Source organism: Artibeus jamaicensis, unplaced genomic scaffold (genome assembly GCF_021234435.1).
Source record: "Artibeus jamaicensis isolate MK-2021 breed Jamaican fruit bat unplaced genomic scaffold, CSHL_Jam_final contig_391, whole genome shotgun sequence".
Classification (NCBI taxonomy): Eukaryota; Metazoa; Chordata; class Mammalia; order Chiroptera; family Phyllostomidae; genus Artibeus; species Artibeus jamaicensis.
In genome coordinates, this window is record NW_026521814.1 from 15,083,702 (window position 1) to 15,107,054 (window position 23,353).

General features: G+C 38.6%; 1 protein-coding gene across 3 annotated transcripts; it reads left to right on the plus strand.

The window, feature by feature from the left end:
* The first annotated feature begins 6,951 nt into the window (after nucleotides 1-6,951).
* On the plus strand, nucleotides 6,952-22,586 carry RBM45 (RNA binding motif protein 45). 3 transcript variants are annotated; one of them, XM_037130040.2, is made up of 9 exons: nucleotides 6,952-7,360; nucleotides 11,447-11,569; nucleotides 12,919-13,045; nucleotides 15,357-15,479; nucleotides 16,248-16,427; nucleotides 17,295-17,424; nucleotides 17,598-17,682; nucleotides 17,887-18,050; nucleotides 22,386-22,586. In XM_037130040.2, exons 1-9 carry the CDS (start codon nucleotides 7,061-7,063, stop codon nucleotides 22,576-22,578), a joined length of 1,425 nt encoding a protein of 474 aa, XP_036985935.1. In that variant the 5' UTR covers nucleotides 6,952-7,060; the 3' UTR covers nucleotides 22,579-22,586. The 3 variants fall into 3 exon arrangements, with proteins under 3 accessions (XP_036985935.1, XP_053521143.1, XP_036985936.1); XM_053665168.1 differs by lacking the exon at nucleotides 22,386-22,586 and adding an exon at nucleotides 21,506-22,374; XM_037130041.2 differs by lacking the exon at nucleotides 15,357-15,479.
* The last annotated feature ends 767 nt before the right edge of the window (nucleotides 22,587-23,353 follow it).

Genomic DNA, 23,353 nt, shown 5'->3' on the forward strand with positions numbered 1-23,353 from the left:
CTAATAAAAAAGCAGAGTAAAAAAATGCACTTTATCCAAGAAAGAAGCTTACTCTAAAATTCCAAACATGACTCAAAACGCTACATTTGATTTCTACCTACATGAGTTCTATCCATTCTCTGCCTACACACAGAAGTCACTGAGCCTTCGAACCAGAGCCGTAGCAGGAAAACTAGTCACAAAAACAAAGTTAGTTCTTAGAGTCAAATACAGTCTCTAAAACCATAAAATTTGTATCATATAAAAACAAAATGTTATCTCAGTGCTAACTAAAGAAACTTCATTTCAAATGTTCATATAAAAGAGTAAGACTGGATTGATTTTTATACCAATTTAATGTTACTGGTAATTCAGAAAACTAGACATCTTTTTTAAAAACCAAAGCTTTCTTTACTCACATAGATTTGACATGCAGGTCGCTTATGAGAAAACTTCCATTATCACCGTTCAAACTACCAGAGTCAATCACAATGAAAACACTCACGGCTGCCACCTTTAATCAACGCCGTGTGAGTGCCTATGGCCCTGGCAACCACGTGCACTAAAACCAATAGATGCAGCAATGGCAACAAGGAAGGGGCAGGAAGATTAAGAAGGATACCAAGAAAATTAATTTTGTCCCATAATCATTTGGCAATTTGGCACTCTACCAGTATTCAATACTTAAGAAGAAATATCTCCCTGAAATAGGCAAAGGTGTGCCATCTGGTATGAGAATGTGAACTCATCCAGTAATGAAGAAATTCTCACCCTCAACAGCCAGGACAAGAGTAGCAAAACACTTGTGCCTGCCTGCAGGGTGCCTGGCCCAGTCTGCGTTCTCGATATGTGTGTGACTAATGCATTGAATCCTAACACCAGCCCTGTGAGATAGATACTAATATCTCTATTTTTACAGATAAGAAAAATGAGGTACACTTGTTTAAGTTGCAAGTGGATGAAAAGCGAGATGGTGAAAGGCGAGAGGAAGAGCAATGTAAAAACTATAACCCTAGAATTTTAACGATTCCTTTTTAATAGTGATTTAGGCAACCTTGTGTTGAACACCATGTCTGACACACTGCAGATGCTTCACTGAATGAGAGTGCTTAAAGAGTATATAAAATAGGACTTTTTAATATCGGTGCATACCCTTGTCATTTCTCACTTTCCCCATAAACAGAGGAATGTAGCACAAACAACCAAGGCACCAATAGTTTTTTAAATGTAAAAACCCCACAAAACTGAGGTGATGAAAGAGTGCGGAGAAGCTCACTAGAATATTTTAAATGGGATTCTGCATATTGTAGCGGAACAAGTACTGAAGGGGGCGGGGCATCACTACGCTGTGATCCTGAGTGAATCACTTCCTGTCTATGAACCCTCCCCTCTTCTAATAGGCTGCAATTGAACGGCTGAGCTGGAACAAGAATCCAGCTTTCTGAATTCCCAATCTGGACTTCCCCATACCATTTGCCAATTCATCCCATCCTGAAATCTGAAAGTCACACTAGAAAGTCTTCTTTTGCGCTTACGAACACCTGGGCCCCACCAGGCTGGGGCTGGGGCTGGGACAAGCCCCTCAGGAGCAGGATGGGTAGGACAGTTGGATACTCCTGTCTGGGTGGACACAGGCCCAAATGGCATCTGCCCATCACCCCTGCTCAGATCTCCTAACTGGTTGGCCCACGCCCTCCCAGCCAGCCTCACACCTACCACAGGGCCGGCAGCTCTGCACTCTGCCTTCCCAGGAAACCCTTAGCAGTCAACCTGGGCGGCTGCGGGCCCAAAGCCCCCGGCCCAGTTTGGAGGTTAGTGGACCCACACCACAGGCTCTTAAAGACCCGCGGCAGACCCCGCCAGGCATGTGCTCCAGGACACCAGGCAATGGCAGGCTGGGTTCCATTCCCACTGCTGACTGGCCCTAGATCCTGTGGGATCACGACTTGTGAAGGCTTAAAGCTTTGCACTTGCTGTACAGTTAATGGCTGAGTCTATAGGTGACAAAGTAAATGTCCTTCGAGCGTCACCGTCCCAAGCCAAGTTTTTTTTCCCTTTTGTTTCACTCTTACCTAACCAGAGTTAAATTATCTACACGTATTTACAGTATGTACCAGTTCTTGCTTCAAGAAGGAGCTCAACATTTTATGAATGGTCCCTTAGCCTTTGATCACAGATCAAAACATGTGGGGGGGGGGGTGGGGAGAGTAAAACAAGAGCTTGCTACGGGCAAGCACTGCAAAGCGACACTGAACCACAGTCCCAATTTTCTATGAGTTACAATCCAGGAGAGGTAATACTGAAATACAGTATAAATGAGCTGCACAAAAATACAGTAATACAAGAACTGACAGCAAGTTGGCAACCTGCCTGCTAATTGTCAAAAGGGTGGAATGGAGCATGAATAGAAACAGAGAATGAGCTCCGAAGGAGCCAGGGAAGAAGGGATGGAGGGAAGGACTGAGAAAGCCACACGGAAATGAGTGTCCTGAAGGCAGATGGGTGAGAAAGTCAAGCTGCGGGTAGGAAAACATGAGAAGGGAAAGCGGCTCACCTTTGGTCACATAATCACTCAGTGTGAGCTGGGCATAGTAAGGCTGACGGAGAAATAGGAATACTAAAAATATTTTTAAGTGTTCAACAATCGAGAAATTTGAGAAAGTGACAGTGAAAATTTTGTGAATTAGGTAAGTGGAAGGTTTGCCCACCATTTTTTTCCTCTAGGGTTCAGTCCAAAATAGGTCACTGCCATGATGAAAATGTTCTTCGTGTGCACTGTCTACCCGCTGCAAATAACTTTTGAGCACTTAAAATGTGGCTAATGTGGCTGAGTAACTGAATTTTTAATTATTTTAATTAGAGTTAACCTTAATTACTTTAAACTTAATTGAAATAACCACAATACTCAATGGTTGACTGAAACCGTTCTAAGTGGTACCTAAGTGTGAGTTCTGTCCTGAGAGCTACACATTTAAAAGATGTCTTCAAATTGATTCAAAGGTCTACTGGAGGGGAAACAAAAATTAAGAGTTAAATATTATTCTCAAACTCAAACAAAGATGCAAAATCGAGTAAGCAGAGACTACCGTTTTTTGAGTGCTTACCAAAGGCCAGGGCAGGCACTTGTAGGTGGGAAATGAAGCCTCTGGACCAGACTCATACAGAGCAATATGGAAGTTTCTAACTGATCACCAATAAATATTAGTGATAAAATCTACTAAAATTGGCACATAAGGCAAAACATTTTTACTTAATTAAATATAAGGTATGAAAACTAATACTGATAACCAGTAAGTTCCATTGCAATTACATCATATTTTAACAAAATTTAAATAACAATGACAAGAATTTACTATTTTCTTCTTGGATTTCAAATTTCTTCTTCTTTTTCTTAGATAAGTCCCTTTAATATTTCATATCATAAGAGCTTGCTGATAATGAACTCCTTTAACTTAACCTTATCTGGGAAGCACTTCATCTGCCCTTCCATTCTAAATGATAGCTTTGATGGCTAAACTAATCTTAGATATAGGTCCTTGCCTCTCATGACTTTGAGTACATCTTTCCAGCCCCTTCTTACCTGTAAGGTTTCTTTTGAGAAATCAGTTGATAGTCTTATGGGAACTCCTCTTGGGTAACTGTCTCCTTTTCTCTTGTTTTTAAGATTCTCTCCTTATCTTTGATCTTGGGTAATATAATCACGATGTGCCTTGGTGTATTCCTCCTTGGGTCCAAATTCTTTGGGACTCTCTGAGCTTCCTGGACTTCCTGGAAGTCTATTTCTTTTGCCAGCTTGGGACAATTCTCCTTCATTATGTTGTTAAATAAGTTTTCAATTTCTTGCTCTTCCTTTTCTCCTCCTGGCATCCTTATGATTCAGATGTTGGAAAGTTTAAAGTTGTCCTGGAGGTTCCTAAATCTCTCCTCATTTTTCTGAATTCTTGTTTCTTGATTCTGTTCTGGTCACATGCTTATTTCGTCCTCTGGTCCAAGCCATCAATTTGAGTCCCAGTTTTCTTCCTGTCACTGTTGGTTCCCTATACATTTTCCTTTATTTCACTTTTCATAGCCTTCACTTCTTCCTCTATTTTGCAGCCATACTCAATAATTTCTGTGAGCATCCCGATTACCAGTATTTTGAACTATGCTTATGATAGGTTAGCTATCTTTTCATCACTTATTTGTATTTTTCTCTGGAGCTTTGATTTTTTTTTTCATTTGGGCCATATTTTTTTGTCTCTGTGCACCTGTTACATAGTAAGGGGCAGAGCCTTAGTTATTTGCCAGGGTGGGGCAATCCACATCACTACGTTGTGGCACTGTGTGGGGGGGAGGGGTCCGAGAGGGAACAATGCTGCCTGCTCAGTTCTCTACCAGCTTTCAGTCACTTCCTCTGCTATCCGCAAGCAAATTAGGATCTTCTGGTGCTGATTCCCAGGTGTGTGGGCTTGAGTACATTCTAGGACCCTGTGGGTCTCTCCAACAAACTGTCCTGTGAGGTTGGGAGTTCTTCCTGCTGCTGCAACCCCCACAGGTTTTTTCAGTAAGAGGTTTGACGCTTTATTTCTACTCGCTGGAACCCTGGGTTGCTCTGTCTGTCTCGCTCCCCAGTTGTTCCTCCCAACTGGGAGGAACATTATCTGCATGCAATGTAAGACTGCCAGCCCCACCAGCCATCACCTTGCCACGAGTCCTCTCACCCTGGCTTCCCATCTCCACCCCTCCTACAGGTCTGGATGGATGTTTCTTCTTTAACTCCTTGGTTGTCAGCCTTCCATACAGTTCGACTGTCTGGCAGTTCTGGTTGTTTTTTGTTTCTAAATTTGTTGTTGTCCTTCTTTTGGTTGTGCAAGGAGGCACAGTGTGTCTACCTACACCTCCATCTTGGCCAGAAGTCTTAATAATCATTCTTTCAAACCTCAGTATTTCATCTGTTTTAATTACATGTAATCCATGTTCAAATATGATTTATATAATTTGAAACAAGACAACTGTCATTACTGAGTGATGGAAATGTTCTAAAATTGATTGTGGTCGTGGTTACACAAGTCTGAACATACCAAAAATATTTAATTGAACACTTTAAATGGGAAAATTGTATGATATATTAATTATATCTAAATAGAACTATATTTACAGTAAACTCATGCCAATGAAGAAAAGTATAGTAATTTATAAGTACATTTCTTATTTTCCTTGAATATGTGCTATTTCACATGTTTGGGTGGTAATGAAACTTTGCTTTCTTAGCATTTCCCAATATTTCTATTCCTGGTTTTGTTTTATGCAATCTTTAATCCTTTCTTTAAGGTAAAAAGGTAACTTCTTTGAATATCAGCCCAATATTTTCAGGATACCAACAAGTAATCTTTTGCAGACGGAAATTGCCCAGTAAGGAGTTAATTATATATATTTCCACTAGATGGCACTCGTGTGCAAATAGTATTGCTAGAATCTTTACACTCCCTCACTTCAATAAAGTTGTTACATTACCACATTGTTTTCATTTTCGTTGATGGGTCTGGATAAGATAAAGACAAGTGGAAAGTCAAGATAAAATCTTTCCTTGACTTCCTAAGCTCCAGGGTAAACAAAGCCCTCCTTCTATAAGTATGGAATGAAATGCAAGGAGAAACTCACAATCTTGTGCTAAATTCAGGGTGAGAACTCAGAATCCTTGACTTTTAGTTGCCATCACAAATCATACAATATATACAGTTGGGGAGTGAACACTTTGGTCAAAGAGAGTGAGAAAATGAATCTCCATTGTGACATTGTACATATAGTATTTCATTTGACCTCTAAGCTATTAGTTCCATATATATTACCTCACGTAGCCCTAACTATACAGGCCTAACCTCTTAACTGCATGAGGGAAACAGAGTGACCATTTTGTTTCATACTATATCACTTCAGGATAGTGTAGTGCCCAACACACAGTAGGCATTCAAAAACATTAGTTTTAGATGAGTGAATGAATGAACGAATGAAGCTTGACAACTACCCCATTTAATAGGTAATATTATTTCTACTTTAGAGTTGAGGAAATGAAGTTGGAAATAGGAAGCTGTCCAAGCTCACAGAATTCAGTGGCAAAACTGTTGAACACTGACATTACTTTTCATTATATATTTACATGTAAGATTTCAACAATAGAAGAAAAGCTCTTTCAGGGCAGGAATCACATTGTCCTTCCTGTTCCACATTGTGGAGGGAAGGATTTGTCTAGCTTCTTGCTCAGAGCCTGGCACACGGTTGATGCACAATAAATAGTATTTCTCTGTTTGAGATCATAGCAATCCAAGTTTTAGCAGCTAGAACTTGAACATTCAAGGAGCTTGGGTCCTGGACCACTTTCTGTTTTACTCCTTTTACTTCATTCCAACACCAATGTTATATCCAGGCTTTATTTCTGGATTTTTGCCAGTTTTCTGATGACCTCTCCTCAAAGCCCAATAACAAAAAGCCTTTGAAGTCAGTAAGCACTTCCTAATTTACTTGCACCTTAAGGGTTTCTCCCAGTTTCACAGCTAAGTAATCTACCCTTTCTGCCCTTAGACCCCCAGGGGTCCTTGTGGAGTTGAGCAGATCAGAAGGGGTTGGCTCCAGTTTTAGCTCTGTTACCATTGGCTATTCCACATGCCTCAATTTCCTCAACAAATGAAGCTGGAATTCCACCTTAATTCTGTCTTAGGGTGGTCCTCTGTTGAGCCTATGACCAAGATGGCAAGTTTTGGATAAAAATCTTTGGCCTCTGAGAGTGGCGTAAAGCCAGAGCTGGAAAAGCCTGTGCACAGAAGAGGCTGTTCTGACCACAGAGTATGAGGACTGCACACCTAATATTTTGGGTCTCATCTCCAGGGGAATGAAGGCCCGGCTTGGGTTAGGCTCCCCCGTGCCGCCAGGGGGCGCTGCAGGCTGCAACCCAGAAGCCGGAGCCCGTCGTGCCGGACAGCGCCTGACTCTTCCGACTTCCGGAAGCGGAGCATCGGACCTGCAACGGCTGTAGGTGTACAACAGCGGCGGAAGCGAGGAGGGCTGAAGGGGACCGGGGCCTGGCTCCGCGTCTGGGTGCAGCACCATGGATGAAGCAGGCAGCTGTACGAGCGGCGGAGGCTTCCGCCCGGGTGTGGACAGCCTGGACGAGCCGCCCAACAGCCGCATCTTCCTAGTGATCAGCAAGTACACGCCCGAGTCGGTACTGAGGGAACGCTTCTCACCGTTTGGCGAGATCCAGGATATCTGGGTGGTGCGGGATAAGCACACTAAGGAATCCAAGGGCATCGCTTTCGTCAAGTTCGCGCGTAGCTCGCAGGCCTGTAGGGCTATGGAGGAGATGCACGGCCGGTGCCTCGGCCCCAACGACACCAAACCTATCAAGGTGCGGGTGCCTGGGTCGGGTACCCGCGGGAACAGTGTCTGGGGGTGGGGATGGGTGTCTCGGGCCTCCCTCACTCCACAGCTCTGCCAGGGTCAGGCAGTGGTAGTGTGTCTGGTGCTGGGACCAGACTAGGCAGCCCCTGGCAGTCTGGGGGCGAGAGGAGGGGAGGGTGGCCTGGGAACGCGTTTTCAGAACCCGCCTGTGAGCCTGCACCTCTGGTGCAAGGTTTGGAGGGGTGTGGAAGGAATATCCGCCCCACCCCCGGGTCAGCCTGGCGGCAGTTGCGGGAACTCGGATGGAGAGCTGCTGTGGCCAGGCCAGCCTCACCCCCACTTCCACTATTCTGGACCTTTGCGTTCCTTGCCCAGCTCTGGCCTTGGCCTGCTGGAGCACTTCTTTGACCCGCCTCTCGAAATAAACCCCTCCCTGCTGCCCCGGTCTACTATCAGAAAAAGAGACCATGCTTTCCACAGTGAGGTATGGGGTTTAACAACTTGATAAAAATACATTAAGCTGTGGCCCTCTTGCGTTGGGCATTTTCCCACTACCTGACAAGTGTATATGATACTTAAGTTCAGGTGTTTAAATTGCTACTGTTACATATTCACTACGTCTTTACAATTTTGAAAACTATTTTAAATACTCCCTATTTATAAAGGTATTAATAGCATTTGTTTTGTTAACTGCTACTTTTCTTCGAAAGCAGACCAAAGTAAACTTCTTTGAGAAGAACCAAGTAATTGTGATGGTAGTGTAGTTGTATTTAAATGCTTGTTTTGTATACTTAGTTCACCCTGGTGGTATTTATATTGTCTCTACTCTTATGGTGTACAATTAAGATAATTGACACGTGGCAGAAAGGGTAATTTTGAGGGTTATATGACTTACTCTATGCGCTTACCACAGTGCCTGGTACAAGGTAAGCCCTCAATATCCTGAGATGTCATTCATTCCTTACTTGCTGTGAACTCAACTCAGCCTAATCCTGAGAATCTAGGAGTTGCTTAAACTCTATCCTTCACCTTTGTTGTGGAGATAGTTGCTATATATGTAATTTTGTTGTAGCTTTCCACAAAATTCTCTTTTCCCTCAAATTTTTTTCAGTTTTTCCCATTCACTACAGAAAACTAAGAAGAATATTATAAATAAAGGCTTATATAAATGAAAGACTCAGAGATATTTCAGTCTCTGCAGGTCTTTCCTGTACATCCACATGCAAAGGAGGAGCCCAGAACTGTACCAACAGCACAGTAGACATTTTTTCTCCTCCCACCTCTCCAACCCTTTGAAATGTTGATAACAGCTCATCAGCAAAACTCATTGTAAGGCCACAGCATATACTATATTGGAGGTTTGCCCACTTGTTTTCTACAGGGCCAGACGGTAAATAATTTAGGCATTGTGAGCTACATACAGTTTCTGTGATATACTCTTTGTTTTAACGGCCCTTTAAAAATGTAAAAATTCTGAGGTCATTGGCTGTAGAAAAACAGAAAGCTACAGGTTGCTGACTCCTGCACTAGATGGATAATTTTCATCTCCTTACAATTATAATTTTAACAGAAAGGGTTTTTATACTTCTGAGAGTCACATAATCACAGGTTGGAACCAAAAACGTGCTCCACTTTTGAAACCGGTAGCCTCACCCCCACCCCGTTCCTTGATTATATTTATGCAAGAAAAGTAAACTTCCCAACGTGGAAATATGTCTTCCCTTTTAGCCACAGAGAATCTAAATTATTTCCAAAGACAATTAAAGTTTAAAATCTGTTTTTCGCATTTTTTGCCCCCTGATTTTTAGCCAGAGGGTTGTTTTACCACAGAATCCAGCTAGACAGTGAAAGTTCATTCTTCAGCACTTGCGGCTTGAGCTGTCCTCCATTGCGATGTAGTTTGGTGTTTTGTTTCTCAGCAGTCCCAGTTAAATTAATTCAGCATTAATTTTTCTCATGTACTTTGCTTTTGCAAAGTTCAAAAAAATCTATCTACAAAACAAATTAGAAAATTACAGAGCGCAGGCCTGCGAACCAGACAATCGTGGTTCGATCCCAGTCAGGGCACATACTGGGGTTGCAGGCCGGTTCCCTGCAGGCCAGTTCCCAGCAGGGGATGCATGAAAGGCAACCATACATTGATGTTTCTCTCCCTCTCTCCTTCCCTTCCCCTCTAAAGATAAATAAATAAAATCTTTAAAAAAAAAAAGAAAATTACAGCACCAGACCTACAGCCAGAAGAGATTGTCCAAGTAAAAGTCATTTTGTGACCAGCTACATTATCTAGAGGAAAGATTTTTCATTACCATTCTCTAGGAATCTTTTGCCAAAAGATTCCAAGAGAATGGAAATGAAAAATCTTGGGTTTTAGCTTTGTAAGAATGTCTCTTAGTTAGAGCCCATAGTCTGTGAACATAAAATCTTAGGATAAATCATCCATTGGGTTATTAATTATATATGTAGTCTACTTAGATACTGTCTCCTTTGTCAGATATTTGAAACATTCTAGTCTGCTAAAATTTAGAAATTTGTGATCTGACAGCAGCTTCAATCTCAAATCTTACCTGGGATTTCTTCCCCCGCCCTGTCTTCCCATATAGTTAAAGGTTCCCTATTGACTGTTCATTAGTGATTCATCCACTAGATTAACTTTACAGTAGGCCATTTCTGCATTATTCAGTGTTACTAATATTTCATGTATTGCTTGACATATAGTGAGCATAAAGTGTAGATTTATTGAAACTGGAAATAGATTGTGCCTAGGGACGTAGCTCTAGCTGTGTTGTGTACGCAAGGTTCTGTACTTCTGTGACAGCCGTTTTTCCAAGCAGAGATAATAACCTTTTTCAGTATTCCTAATGTCATGGCTTTATCAGTTGAGTTCTTTTATTTGCTGCCTCTTAACCTTTATTTTCGCAAGACTAGGCTTTGTCATTCTTGAATGACATACAGCAAATAATGTCCACCCCCTCCCTTTAAAGTAGAGATCCTCAAAGAGATCCTTGTGTGCTCATTTATATTAATTTTATATAAGTTATAAAAAATAAAACTAACCATTAAAATTATGCATATAGCTCTATAAACAAATCCACAATCCTATTTAGAGATTTTAATATTCCTCTAGAATAATATAAAACCAAAACAACTTTACAAATTAAATAAAAGCAATGCACAATTAAATGTCATTAGTGTCGTAGATGATGATGTATCAATAAAACTAAATTGCCAATAGTAGAAAAAGAGCCTCAAGTTATTCTCTGCATTTTCTTGATAACCTATGTCATTTGCTTGGTCACTGAAATGATCCACAGTATGGTTATATTACCTCTTTTTAAAAAAGATTAATAATAGAAAATTAAAAAACAATATGACCATCTAGAATTAAATCCAACTGTGTCAAATACCACATTAAACGAATATACTAAACACTCCAAGTAAAAGGCAGAGATTATCAGGATTTGAAAAAGAATAAACTAAATGCTATTTACAAGAGACTATATAAAAATACAAAGTAGTTGAAATAAAAGAAACAGCCAGTGTGGTATCAGGCAAAATGGTATTCAATAGAAGAGGAATGTTAACAGTTATAAAAAATACTAGTCAAAAAGTATGTAATCCCTGTGTATTCAATAATAGCTTCAAAATGCATGAAGCATTATTGATAGAACTAAAAGAAGATAAATTCATGATCAGATTTTTATACATTCTTCGTAGTATCTGATAGAACAAATAGATGAAATTAGTTAATACATAATATTTTAATAACTATCAATCGACCATAAATTGACATTTATTGAATACTACCCAACAGCAGCAGGGTATACATTCTTTTTCAGTACACTCACTATTGCTTTTGGCAAACCACAGTCTGCAGGTAAAAATATATTTGGAAAAAAACAAAGTTCAGAGATTGGCATTAGCTCATATAAAAAGTCATTGCAATAAAGATTGCTTAAAAACATATTTTATGTGACCTTTTTACATTGCATTTAACCTAACATGAACCTCATACTAGTAATGAATTAAGTGTGTTTAGAAAATGGGAAAACAACTAATTTTTTCACATTATTTTATGGTTTTGTTTGTTTCTTAGGTTTTTATTGCTCAGTCCAGGTCATCTGGAAGTCACCGAGATGTTGAAGATGAAGAACTTACAAGAATCTTTGTTATGATACCAAAGTCCTACACAGAAGAAGATCTACGAGAAAAATTTAAGGTACTTAACGTTTTCTAATCAGCTAGCATCTGTGATAACTCATAACCCTAAACTGGTTGTACAGTTACCAAATCTGAAGTGTTGGTGAGTTAGATCATTAGATTGGTGGTGGGAATTAAATAACTTTTAAAGTTAGTCTCCTTCCACCTGGTGTTTAAGTATTAAGCCTATAATAAATTAATTTTAACTCAAAGAATATATAAAAACTGGGAAATATTAATAGTAATGTTCTACCACCCCCCCAGCCTGAGTTCACAGCAAGTGAACTCAGCTATTATAAAGCATATAATAAGCAAGATTGAAAAACAAGTAATAAAAAGTAATTTTCAAACTTCCTCTGTCCTATTCCAATTGAGTTAAATAAAATACTTCAGACACGACATATACTAGAAATGTATATTCCATACTTCCTCTAATAGTAAGAATAAGTTTTTGCCTTATATATTTATAAATTATCTTTTTCTGAGTGAATAGGACATTTTTTATCTAAATAGTAATTAAGTTGCTAATTGGTTACACGAGAATTTTATGAAATAAATAATAAATACTAAGAACTTACATCCCGTATTTCTTCCAACATTAAAAAAATAAACATCGCATATTTCTCATATTGAGTACTAACTTTCTGAGCCAACCAGTGTGTCTTAGAGATATACTTTGGGAGTCTCTCCTTCCAAAGAATATACGACCATTTATGCACCAGTTAGAAGGTAGACAGATAATTACAGCCAGGGTTTATGAGTGTTAGTATGCCCCAGACCCTATACAAATACTGTAGGTGTATTAGTTCCTTTGACCTTTTCCATTAACCCCGTGAGCTTTGTCCCATTTAACAGTTAAAGAGACAAGCACAGAGAGGGTAACTAAAGTATCCAGTTAGTAAGTGGCAGAGCCAAGATTTGAATCTAGAAGGTTTAATTCCAAAGCCTCTGCTCTTAACCACTAATGAGCAAGACTTTGGAGCTCTTCAGACCATGTACAAGTGATTTCTCTAAGGCCCAGCTTCCTTGTTTGCGATTTTAAACACTGCAATGTATATATGTGTATGTGTACATATATTTTTTTCTTGACAGGTTGTTGTAACAATAAGATAGTATATGCAAAGCAAATGCTCACTAATATGTGTCCATTGTTTTGGTTATGTTATTATTTGTTTATATCACTATTATGGTTATTTTTCTAGTTCCTCATTAGTTTGTGACATTGTGATTCTATTATTAAAAGTGTTTGTAAATTGTAACTTCTTTTTGGCAAATAGGAAGTACAAATAATTATTAAGTTAGTTTTGAAGTAATCTGTTCCATTATTAATTTTGACTCCTGTAAGATCATTTCTTTTAACCCTCCCAGGTGTACGGAGATATTGAGTACTGCAGCATTATTAAGAATAAGGTCACTGGAGAGAGTAAAGGTCTGGGCTACGTTCGGTACTTAAAGCCGTCACAAGCTGCCCAAGCAATAGAGAACTGTGATCGAAGTAAGTGTGCATGTGTTTAACACTGTTAAACACTTAAAAATGTTCTCATCATTTTCAGTAACTGAATCTAATTCTGGTTTTGGCTAACAACCTTACCAGCTAATTTAATCTTAGCATTGGGCATTTAAATATATATAGCCCTCAAATGCAAATTATTTGGGTGGATAATTAAGTTTTCATTGAGGCCCCATCTTGGAAGAATTATGAGCAACTGTAATAACTTAGTGTGGTTGCCATATTTTGGTTATTATTTCTATAGATTTTTAAGTACATGCTTTAGAATATTAGGTATTTAGAAATTGACCTGCCCTTTCAGATTTTTAAAAATTCTTTATACTTCAAAATATCTTAATAAGTTTTCTTTAATATCTGTTTGTATCTGGCCTAAATCCTAAATAGAATTTAGTTTACTAACAAACATATAGGTTAAGGATAGGATTTATAAGGTTTGGTAACATAGGTAAGTAAATATACATTGGATTGATTTCAAAGTAGAGTGACATTAATTAGATATTCTACTGATGCTGGTATAATAATGGAGAATAAGCCAAAGAGAATTTTCCTTATTGTCATACTTCTAGATGTATTGACCTTTAGAAATGAGGTCTACAGTAATTAAATTAGTGGATTTTAGGATATTATGAAAATCTATTTATACCAAGAAGAATTATTGTTAACTAGTGAATTCTCAGATAACCCTAAGGTACACACCAAAATTTTCTCTTAGAGCCTTCTAAATTTCTCAGTAAGTCAACATTAATTACCTTTGGTATACCCATTAATAGGTTAAGGCATACAAAAGAATATAAAGCAGTCTTGCCATTTAAAAATGTATAGCTATATTGTATAGCCAAGATCTAATAAGCAGAAAATAGTTAAAAGAGTAATGCAATTTTTAAAGAGTTCTTTGAAAACAGAGTATGTCTTATTTATATTTGTCACTCCATGTAGCTAATACAGTAATTAAACCCTCAATAAAAATTTACTGGCCCTGGCTGGTGTGGCTCAGTGGCTTGAGTGGCGGCCTGCAAACTGAAAAGTCGCTAGCTCAATTCCCTGTTGGGGCACATGCCTGGGTTGCACACCAGGTCACCAGTTGGGGGTGTGTGGGAGACAACTGATGTTTCTCTCATACACGAGAGTCTCTCTCCCTTTCTCTCTCCCCTCCCCTCTCTCCAAATATAAATAAATAAAACCTTTTAAAAAATTGATTGAGAACTTATTTCAAGATACTGCTATTGATAATAGCCTCAATAAAAATTTGCCAAATGAAAAAAATATTCAAAAGTGTGTGGTATAGCCTATCAGTGGTAAAAAGGAAGCACACTGAATGAGCATGGGAATGCATTAGAGGCAGGAGTTCATCTGGTGTAGAGTAGGCAGGACGGACGGTGAGAGCAGCATTAGCAAAGGCACAGAGCTAGATAGAAATGTGTCTTTGCTTAGTACAGTGAAAGGCAGCTGCCTGAATAAAGCATAATATTTCTGCTGCAATATCACAGGACGGATAACTAGATACACTGGAACCATATACAAGAGGTTATAAAGAGTTCAGGTTTGGTCCACATTTAGATTCCCTTGTATATTGTTATAAAAAGAAAAATGATAAAAACTATTTTAGTACAGGTGAGCTAACCACCATATCAAGGATGGATTTCCAGGAATTAATTCAGATGGGCTACTTTTATCCCCTTTGGAGCCTCAGAATAACACACGAACTTTTTTCCTTGAAACATACCCATATGCACATATATGCATAAATATTTTGTTTAAAGTTCCAGAGGGTTTATGGAATCTTCCACCTTTTGAAACTAATTCTTGGACCCCTGTTTAAAATCCTCACTCCACAGGCAGAGACCAGTTGAAGAGTTCTTGTAAACAAGAGAATCTAAATAAAAAACAGAGGCAAAGAAGTTAAAGCAAAACATAACATATTCTAAGCGTATTTCAAAGAAAGAATTTTGATGGCCTTTTGAATGTGAAGAAGCGTTATTGGATTTTGATGTTGAGGTGCCTGGGAGAACAATGATGTCATCGGTAGTGGGGGGAGATTAGAAAAAATAGCATAGAATTGTTGCTTTTTCAGGTTGACATTGACCTGTAATTTGGGATTCCTACTGTTTCTTATTTGACCTTTTTTTTTTTTAATCTTTCAAAAAGCAGAAAAGTAGGTCTGGTGGAGATGGCCATTGTGTAGATTTTGTTTTATACAGTTATATTTCTAAAGCTAGGTCAAGCACTAGGAATCAGGTATATTTGCAGATATGTCAAATTTTCTATGAAGCTTGAAATTCATGGATTCTCTTTTCAGGTTTTAGGGCAATCTTGGCTGAACCCAAAAATAAAGCATCTGAATCCTCAGAACAAGATTATTATAATAATATGAGGCAGGAGACTTTAGGACATGAACCTAGAGTAAATATGTTTCCATTTGGTAAGTGGGCGACCTTTGCTTTATAGTGTAAGCAGTGTATACAATCTGAATTGAGTTTTTTTTAATACTCATTTATTAGCAGTCTATAAATATCTCTTAGTGAATAAAAGTCATACTGTAGAGTTCTTTTTAAGTTTGTCATGACTTCTTATGTCCTTTATACTTAACACTTATTTTAACTACTTCCACTTATAGTTTTATATGGTTGGTTATGCTTTTTCTAAATATTAATCTATGTCACTGCTACTTTTTTGGGTGAGCTTCTACCTCTACACAGCTGACCAAAACAAATGTGAAAGACACACAAGTAACTCCTCAGTATTGAATCCTAAAGTTCTGTCCGTAAGCTACAGTTGCGTTAAAATTAGAGCGAGAGAAGGAGAGCAATGACAAAAGTAGAAGCTGGAAAAAGGGGGAAATGAGTGATGAAAGTGGGGGCTCTGAATCTTACCTGGCACGGATGTTCTTTTAGATGAAACACCTGCCAGATCTGGCAGTTTTGCATATTAAACATTTTCCTGTGAGGTTAGACTACACATTTCTGCTAATATTTCTGTGCTGGAGCCTGGGCAATAGGGAAGGGTTGTCTGTTTTCTTGTCATTGGTGTCTTTTGAGAGTGCTGGTGATGAAGAGCATTCTACAGAATACCGTGCCTTTGTTCAGTGTGATGGAATCAAAGTTGATTCTGTTTTCTAGTACCGAAAATGTTCAATGAATTCTTGGATGGATAGAAATTTAAAGATTTACTTTTTTCTCTGTTGTTCAAGAGCAACCATCTGAATTTTCGAATTTCGACAAGAATGACAACAGAGGCCAGGAAGCCATCTCCAAACGCCTGTCGGTGGTGTCCAGGGTGCCTTTCACCGAAGAGCAGCTCTTCAGCATTTTCGATATCGTACCCGGGTTGGAGTACTGTGAAGTTCAACGAGATCCGTATTCAAATTATGGTAAAGTCATGTCCGTGTTATTTTTAACTATGCGTTTTGTTAAAATGGCTTTTCTCCAATAACGCTTTATATGTTAGATACTGTTTGTGCACCAAACAGTGCACAAACTGTTTTTTTCTATGTTAAACTTAGAAAAAGTTTATCTTTTTATCTTTTTTATCTATGGTAAACTTTTAAATACAGTGATACCTTAATAAGCCCTTGAGAATATGTCTTCTTTATACTGAGTTATTTATCTTTTTAATATTTTAACTCCCATACAATAGAGCATTTTCTGTTTCCAGTTGTACAACAAAAATACCTCAGAATAAGGTCCTTCTCTCTCTCTCTCTCTCTCCCTCTCCCCCGCTTCCTCCTCTTGGTTGATGGTAGGCAAAGTTATAAAACCCATAAAATTTCATCCTCATCCCTAAGTATCTTTATCTTAAACTTTATACCTTGAAATAAAAACTCCTTTCCTTCATTTCAAGTACCTATTTCTAACTTCTTAATGGAAGCAAGGCTCTAATATTAGCCATTTGAACTTTCAACTAGTTAATTGATCAAACCTATTATCTAGTGTTAGCTTAATCTATCTTTGTATGTGTTAAACCTTTTGCTTTTTAAAGGCTTTTTTTAAAGGGAGGTATTAACCTTAAACTATCATGTTCATATTTTTACCAAAATCTGACTTATGCTTTGCTCTGTAGGTACACAGCTGTTACACACATAAAAGAACTTTTGTTTCCTGACACATTTGATTCCGTATTTACTGTCTGTGTGATATTTGGGCATTTCTACATTGTTTCATTTTTGTGGCAACAAAGGTTTTTCAGTATTCATTCTACTTTAAGTTTAACTCCTGTATATTCTCTACCTTTGTTTTAGGTCATGGTGTGGTTCAGTATTTTAATGTAGCATCAGCTATTTATGCCAAATACAAGTTACATGGATTTCAGTACCCTCCTGGGAACCGGATAGGTGTTTCCTTCATCGATGATGGAAGTAATGCAACAGAGTAAGTACCATTCCAGCAGTGTCTGCGCCAAGCTTTGGGTGTACATGGTTATGACTTGAAGAATAAAAGTAGAAAACAATTGACCTCTCAGATGAAGAGGCCACACAAAACAAGTTACTGTTAAGAGACTGGGTATTTCTGGTTTTCTGTAAATTATCAGTTATTATCTCTAGTCTCCTTAGAAAAATGGCAACGCAGATGGTAGCTGCCCAGCTTGCATCAATGGTGTGGAATAATCCAGGTCAGCAGCAATTTCTGGTAAGTAGGTAAGAATTTAACCTCCATGATACATCCATAGGGTATAAGCTAATATGGCCTTTGTTTATTACCTATGTGAGAAAATTTTCTGAGCTATAGTGAAAGACCACGTAGGTGCCATGAAACACATCTCTTCAGATCTTGGCTAAACATCCCTAAAGTGCAGTTTTTCTTTTTCTCATTTTGCTCCTAACTCTTCGACAGCAATTTGGAGGAAGTTCTGGATCACAGTTGCCTCAAATCCAGACAGATGTTGTGCTTCCACCATGCAAAAAAAAGGCCCCTCCTGAAACTCCTGTGAAAGAAAGACTGTTTATTGTGTTTAATCCTCATCCTTTACCTCTAGATGTTCTAGAGGATATATTCTGGTAAGATTTCAAATCCACAAAGTTACATTTCATAATATAATTGCATTTTATTATACCAGTAATTGAAGCACTCTCACCATCTTGAAACTTCTTAAATCCAATACCTATCAGATAGAGATAATTTGTTCTGTAGTTTTAAAAAAACTATTGATATCACCTTTTAAACTACATGATCATTTCCATCCCCATCATTCATATATCCTAAGTTTCCACACTGAATTAATTTCCTATTATTTTGTTTTGAAGGCATTGAAAACCTGTAGTATTGTTTTGAAAAGTTGCATGCATAGAATGGACAAGTAATTTGTTTCTTGATAGAAGATACCTTTGCATACTACTTGTCTAAAGTCTTTTCACATATCTTTTCCATTGTAGTTGTAATATAGATAGATGAACAGAGGTCACTAAGCATCTTCTGTTTTGTCAGCACTCTGTTAGAGCCTTAAGGATTTTATAATTACTCATCGAGTACACAATTACTTGATTGTGTGGAAGAATATGTAATTGTAAAAAGAGGGAGGTTCCTGTTTATTTCTTTTTTTATTTTTTAAATTATATTTTTTGATTATGCTATTACAGTTGTCCTGATTTTTCCCTTTGCCTCCCTCTGCCAAGCATCCCCTACTCCCTCAGTTGGTCCCCACCCACACTGTTGTTCATGTCCATGGGTCACGCATATAAGTTCTTTGGCTGCTCCATTACCTGTACTGTGCTGTACATCCCCGTGAATATTCTGTAACTACCTATTTGTGCTGCTTAATCCCCTCACCTCTTCACCCATTTCCTCTACACACACCTCCCATCTGGTAACCATCAAAACCTCTCTGTATCCATGATTCTGTCTCTGTTCTTGTTTGCTTAGTTTGTTTTTTAGATTCAGTTGTTGGTGAGTATGTATTTATTGCCATTTTATTGTTCACAGTTTTAACCTTTTTAAAGTAGTTCCTTTAACATTTCATATAATAATGGTTGGGTGATGATGAAGTCCTTTAGATTTTTTTTGGCTGGAAAGTTCTTTATCTGTCCCTTATCTGAAATGATAGCTTTGCTGGGTAGAGCAATCTTTTTTTTTTTTTTTTTAATTTTTTTTAGATTTTATTTATTTATTTATTTATTTATTTATTTATTTATTTATTTATTTATTATTAGAGAGAGGGGAAGGGAAGGAGAAATACAGGGAGAGAAATATCAAGGTGTGGGTTGCCTCTCATGTGGCCCCCACTGGGGACCTGGCCCACAACCCAGGCATGTGCCCTGACTGGGAATCAAACTGACCCCTTGGTTCCCAGGCCTGTGCTCAGTCCACTGAGCTATACCAGCCAGGGTGTGGGTAGAGCGATCTTGGCTGTAGGTCCTTGCTTTTCATGACTTTGAATATTTCTCACCAATCCCTTCTAGCCTACAGTTTCTTTTGAGAAATCAGCTGACAGTCTTATGGGAACTCCCCTGTAGGGAACTAACTGCTTTTCTCTTGCTGCTTTTAAGATTCTCTCTTTATCTTTAACCCTTGGCATTTTAATTATGACGTGTCTTGATGTGGATCTCTTTATATCATCTTGTTTTGGACTCTCTGTGCTTTCTAGATGCATGTCTATTTCCTTTACCAAATTAGGGCAGTTTTCTTCAATTATTTTCCTATAGGTTTCCTATTTTTCTAGTAAGTTTCCTATTTCTCTTCTCCTTCCAGTACACCAATGATTTGAATGTTGGTACATTAGAAGTTGTCCCAGAAGCTGCTTAGACTGCTCATTTTTCTAGATTCTTTTTTCCTCTTGTTGCTCTGATTGGTTGTTTTTTCTTTCTTTATGTTCCAAATCATTGATTTGATTCTCAGCTTCATCTACTCTACTGTTATTTCCCTGTAAATTGTTCTCTATTTTAATTAGTGTATACTTTGTTTCTGGCTGGATCTTTTTTTATGCTGCTGAGGTCCTCACTAAATTTCTTGAGCATCCTTATAACCAGTGTTTTGAACCCTGCATCTGATAGTTTGCTTATCTCCATTTTGTTTAGTGCTTTTTCTGGAGCTTTGTTCTGTTCTTTCATTTGGGCCATGTTTCTTCATCTCCACATTTTGGCAGCCTCACTGCGTCTATTTCTATGTATTAGATAGAGTTGCTATGACCCTCTGTCTTGGTAGCATTACCTAAAGTAGTAGGTGTCCAGTGTGGTCCAGTGCACAGCCTCTCCTAAGCCAGAATCTTGAGATGCACCCTTCATGTAGGCTGAGTACACCATCCTCTTATAGTTAAACCTGATTTGCTGTTGGCAGGTCAATGGGAGGGGTTTACCCAGGCCAGTCAGCTGTAAGGACTAGCTGTGACTACTTACCACCAACCTCCATCCTCCATGGAAGATCAGGGGTGCAGGGACAGGGTGATGGTGCTCCAATTTAGTCTGTAGCTGTCCACTGGGAGTGCTGGCCCTGAGCTTCCCAGGTGGTACAGGCCAAGGTGAACCCCCACCTCTGTTCTGCCCCAGAGCCACCCCACATTAGCTGTAAAGCAATCTGAAATGTCTCCTACTTGTGCTGGGCTTAGAGATTCCCGGGGGAAGCCACTCTGTGAATCTAGGCTGGCTGCTGCTAGTGCCAGGCCTGGGGCCACTTAGCAAGAGGTATAGTAGCTACAGGCTCACTGAGGCCGGCTGTTGCTTGTTTGGTAGACTTTAGGAAGTTGTGAGGCATGAGCCAAGACCAGCCATTCGTATAGAAAAGCCCCTGTTAATTGTTTGGGTCGGCCCGCAAGTTGGGTGGAACAGAATCACTTCAGGATGTCTCTATAGTAGGGAAAACAGTGTTAGCCAAATTGATGGAATCTCAGATATGGCACCCACCTGCCTGCTCTGTGGCTCTGTGGGAGGAGAGCTAGAAGAGGGACAGTGGCCTCCGCTTGCCTTGCTGTCTGGGAGAAAGCTGTCCTCCAGCTCCCACCTTGACGCCAGTCACTTCAGTTCCTCCCTGGGTGCTGCTGGTGCCTTTCAAGCTGCAGCCCCTATGCTGGAGCTCAGAGGACGGAGGGTCTGGTTTTTTAAAATTCTGTAGTTGTCAGAGTTCCACTGGACTTGATTTCTGACTTTTCTGAGTGATGGTTCCATATCTCCATTGTAATTTTGACGTGGTTGTTCAGGATGCGAGCTGTGCTTACCTATGTTGCCATCTTGACCTTAAGTCCTGTTTGGTTTTATTGTAACTCCTTCCATAACTTTTTCTCTTTCCCATTTGCCTTTCAACATTGTTGGTGAATTGAAAAGATAGGCAGGATTCTTATTAAAGAGCTGCATAAGCTCCGGCTGGTGTGGCTTAGTGGGTTGGGCATTATCTCACAAACTGAAAGGTTGCTGGTTCAAGGCCCAGGCAGGGAACGTGCCTGGGTAGCCCAGTTGGGTGTGTGCAAGGAGCTACTGATTGATGTTTCTCTCTCTCTCACTTTCTTCCCCTCTCTCTAAAAATAAAGAAATAAAAAAAGAAAGAAAATTAAAGAGCTACTCAAAATATCAGGTATGTGGTTGAAGTATTTTGACTTTCATTTAACTGATTGATTTAGCTTGTTTCTTGAACCTGTCCTCTGTTCAAGGTAGACATTGTGCTAAATGCTAGAGACATCATATAAACAAAATATTCTAGATAAACAAGACACAATAGTTGTTGTCTTCTTAGAGATAACCTTATTTAGGAGACAAATAAATATGAAGTTCCAGCCTTAAGAGATTAGTGCCATGAAAGGAATGGACAGGCTATAAAGTATGTAAGAGGGGCAGCTACCTTGGAAGACTCCTTGAAAGAAGCAAGGTATCACGGAGACCTGTAGGATAAAAACATTTTAATCTGGGAAGAAAGTTGAGGGTATTGGCAGTTATTACTGCCAGAGAGAATGTGAAAGGAGGTTCTAAGAATATGGAATTTGAGACTGTGGGGGAAGATAAAGCTGGAGAGAATAGGGCTCCCGTCCTGAAAGGCTTGCAGGGTTTCTGAGAGAGTTTGTCTTATCCTGGAGGCAATGAGGAGCTACTGAAGGGATTAGGAAGATTACTCAAGTCAGGGTGAGGAATGGATTGAAGAGGGACATGCCCAAGGGTCAGGAAGCTAGTGAAGAAGATATACTCTAAGGAAAAGATAATGAAGGAGAGATAATGTCTTCAAGAGGAAAGAAACCTGAGAGAGAGAATGAGGAGAAACTGACTGAGAGGGAGCCGTTTAAGGAGCTTGCACGGGAGGTGGGAGATGGGGAGAGGGTGAAAAAGGAGTTCCCAATGGACCCCGCCTTTCAGACCCGAGCAGCAATATTTGTTAACATCAGTTGCTTTTCTTTTTTTTTTTGTTTTACTTTGTTTCAGTCGTTTTGGTAACCTGATTGAAGTTTACCTTGTGTCAGGAAAAAATGTGGGGTATGCCAAGTATGCAGATAGAATAAGTGCTAATGATGCAATTAATACTTTACATGGAAAGATCCTCAATGGAGTCAGACTTAAAGTTATGCTGGCAGATTCCCCAAGAGAGGAATCTAACAAACGACAGAGAACTTACTGATTTTTGAGGTAAGTCCTTTTTAATTGGAATTATAAAACACATTGACTAAATAGTATAGCAAGAGGAAGATGTATAATAGGTACTTTAATTAGGAGTTACTTTTTTTCTAGTGATTCAGAAGTGGTCAGTTAAAAGCACTGTGACTTACAACTTCATTGATAAAACCACAGTTCAGGTTAATTTTACAAAATATTTTTTAAACTTAAACTTTTAAAACTTAAAATGGTTTCAGTGTTTACTAGAAGAAGGTTTTTGCCCTTCTGTAAAATAAAATCAGATCTCAAATTGGAAAATTAATTACTTTTTGGTTTGTGGATATCTTAGATAAAAGAATTGGACTTTTTACTAATACTTTAACAAACTTAAAGTTGAAATACTTTAAAAAAATGTTTAACTTGAAGACTTAATGCCTTGAGTTATGAGTTGAGGTAATTTATAACAGTATTATAAAGAATGTTTTGACTTCTCACTCATAAAGTGCCTTAGACTCAACATCAAATAATAGATCTTTGAATTTAAAAGTTGGTGCTTTTCTGGACTTATATATGTGAGTTGTGCTTTAAAACTACACATTCAGAAAATATTCTCATGTGCATATATGTATTAAAAAAACTAATTCTGACAATTTACCAACAACCCTTGTTTATTATAAATACTGATATATGCAGCCATATAAATTCCTTTTCTTTTATTAGTTTTTAAAAATCAAACTTAAGACTCTTTTTCTATGACAGTTCATATCTTTATAGTTTGGGGAAACATTCTTACAAATTTA

Excerpts from the sequence above, each read along its gene's own strand:
- RBM45 (XM_037130040.2), top strand. The coding sequence starts at position 7,061 with ATGGATGAAGCAGGCAGCTGTACGAGCGGCGGAGGCTTCCGCCCGGGT. Across the intron at positions 11,570-12,918 it reads ATCTACGAGAAAAATTTAAG|GTGTACGGAGATATTGAGTA; the intron begins GTACTTAACGTT and ends TAACCCTCCCAG. Across the intron at positions 18,051-22,385 it reads GTTCTAGAGGATATATTCTG|TCGTTTTGGTAACCTGATTG; the intron begins GTAAGATTTCAA and ends ACTTTGTTTCAG.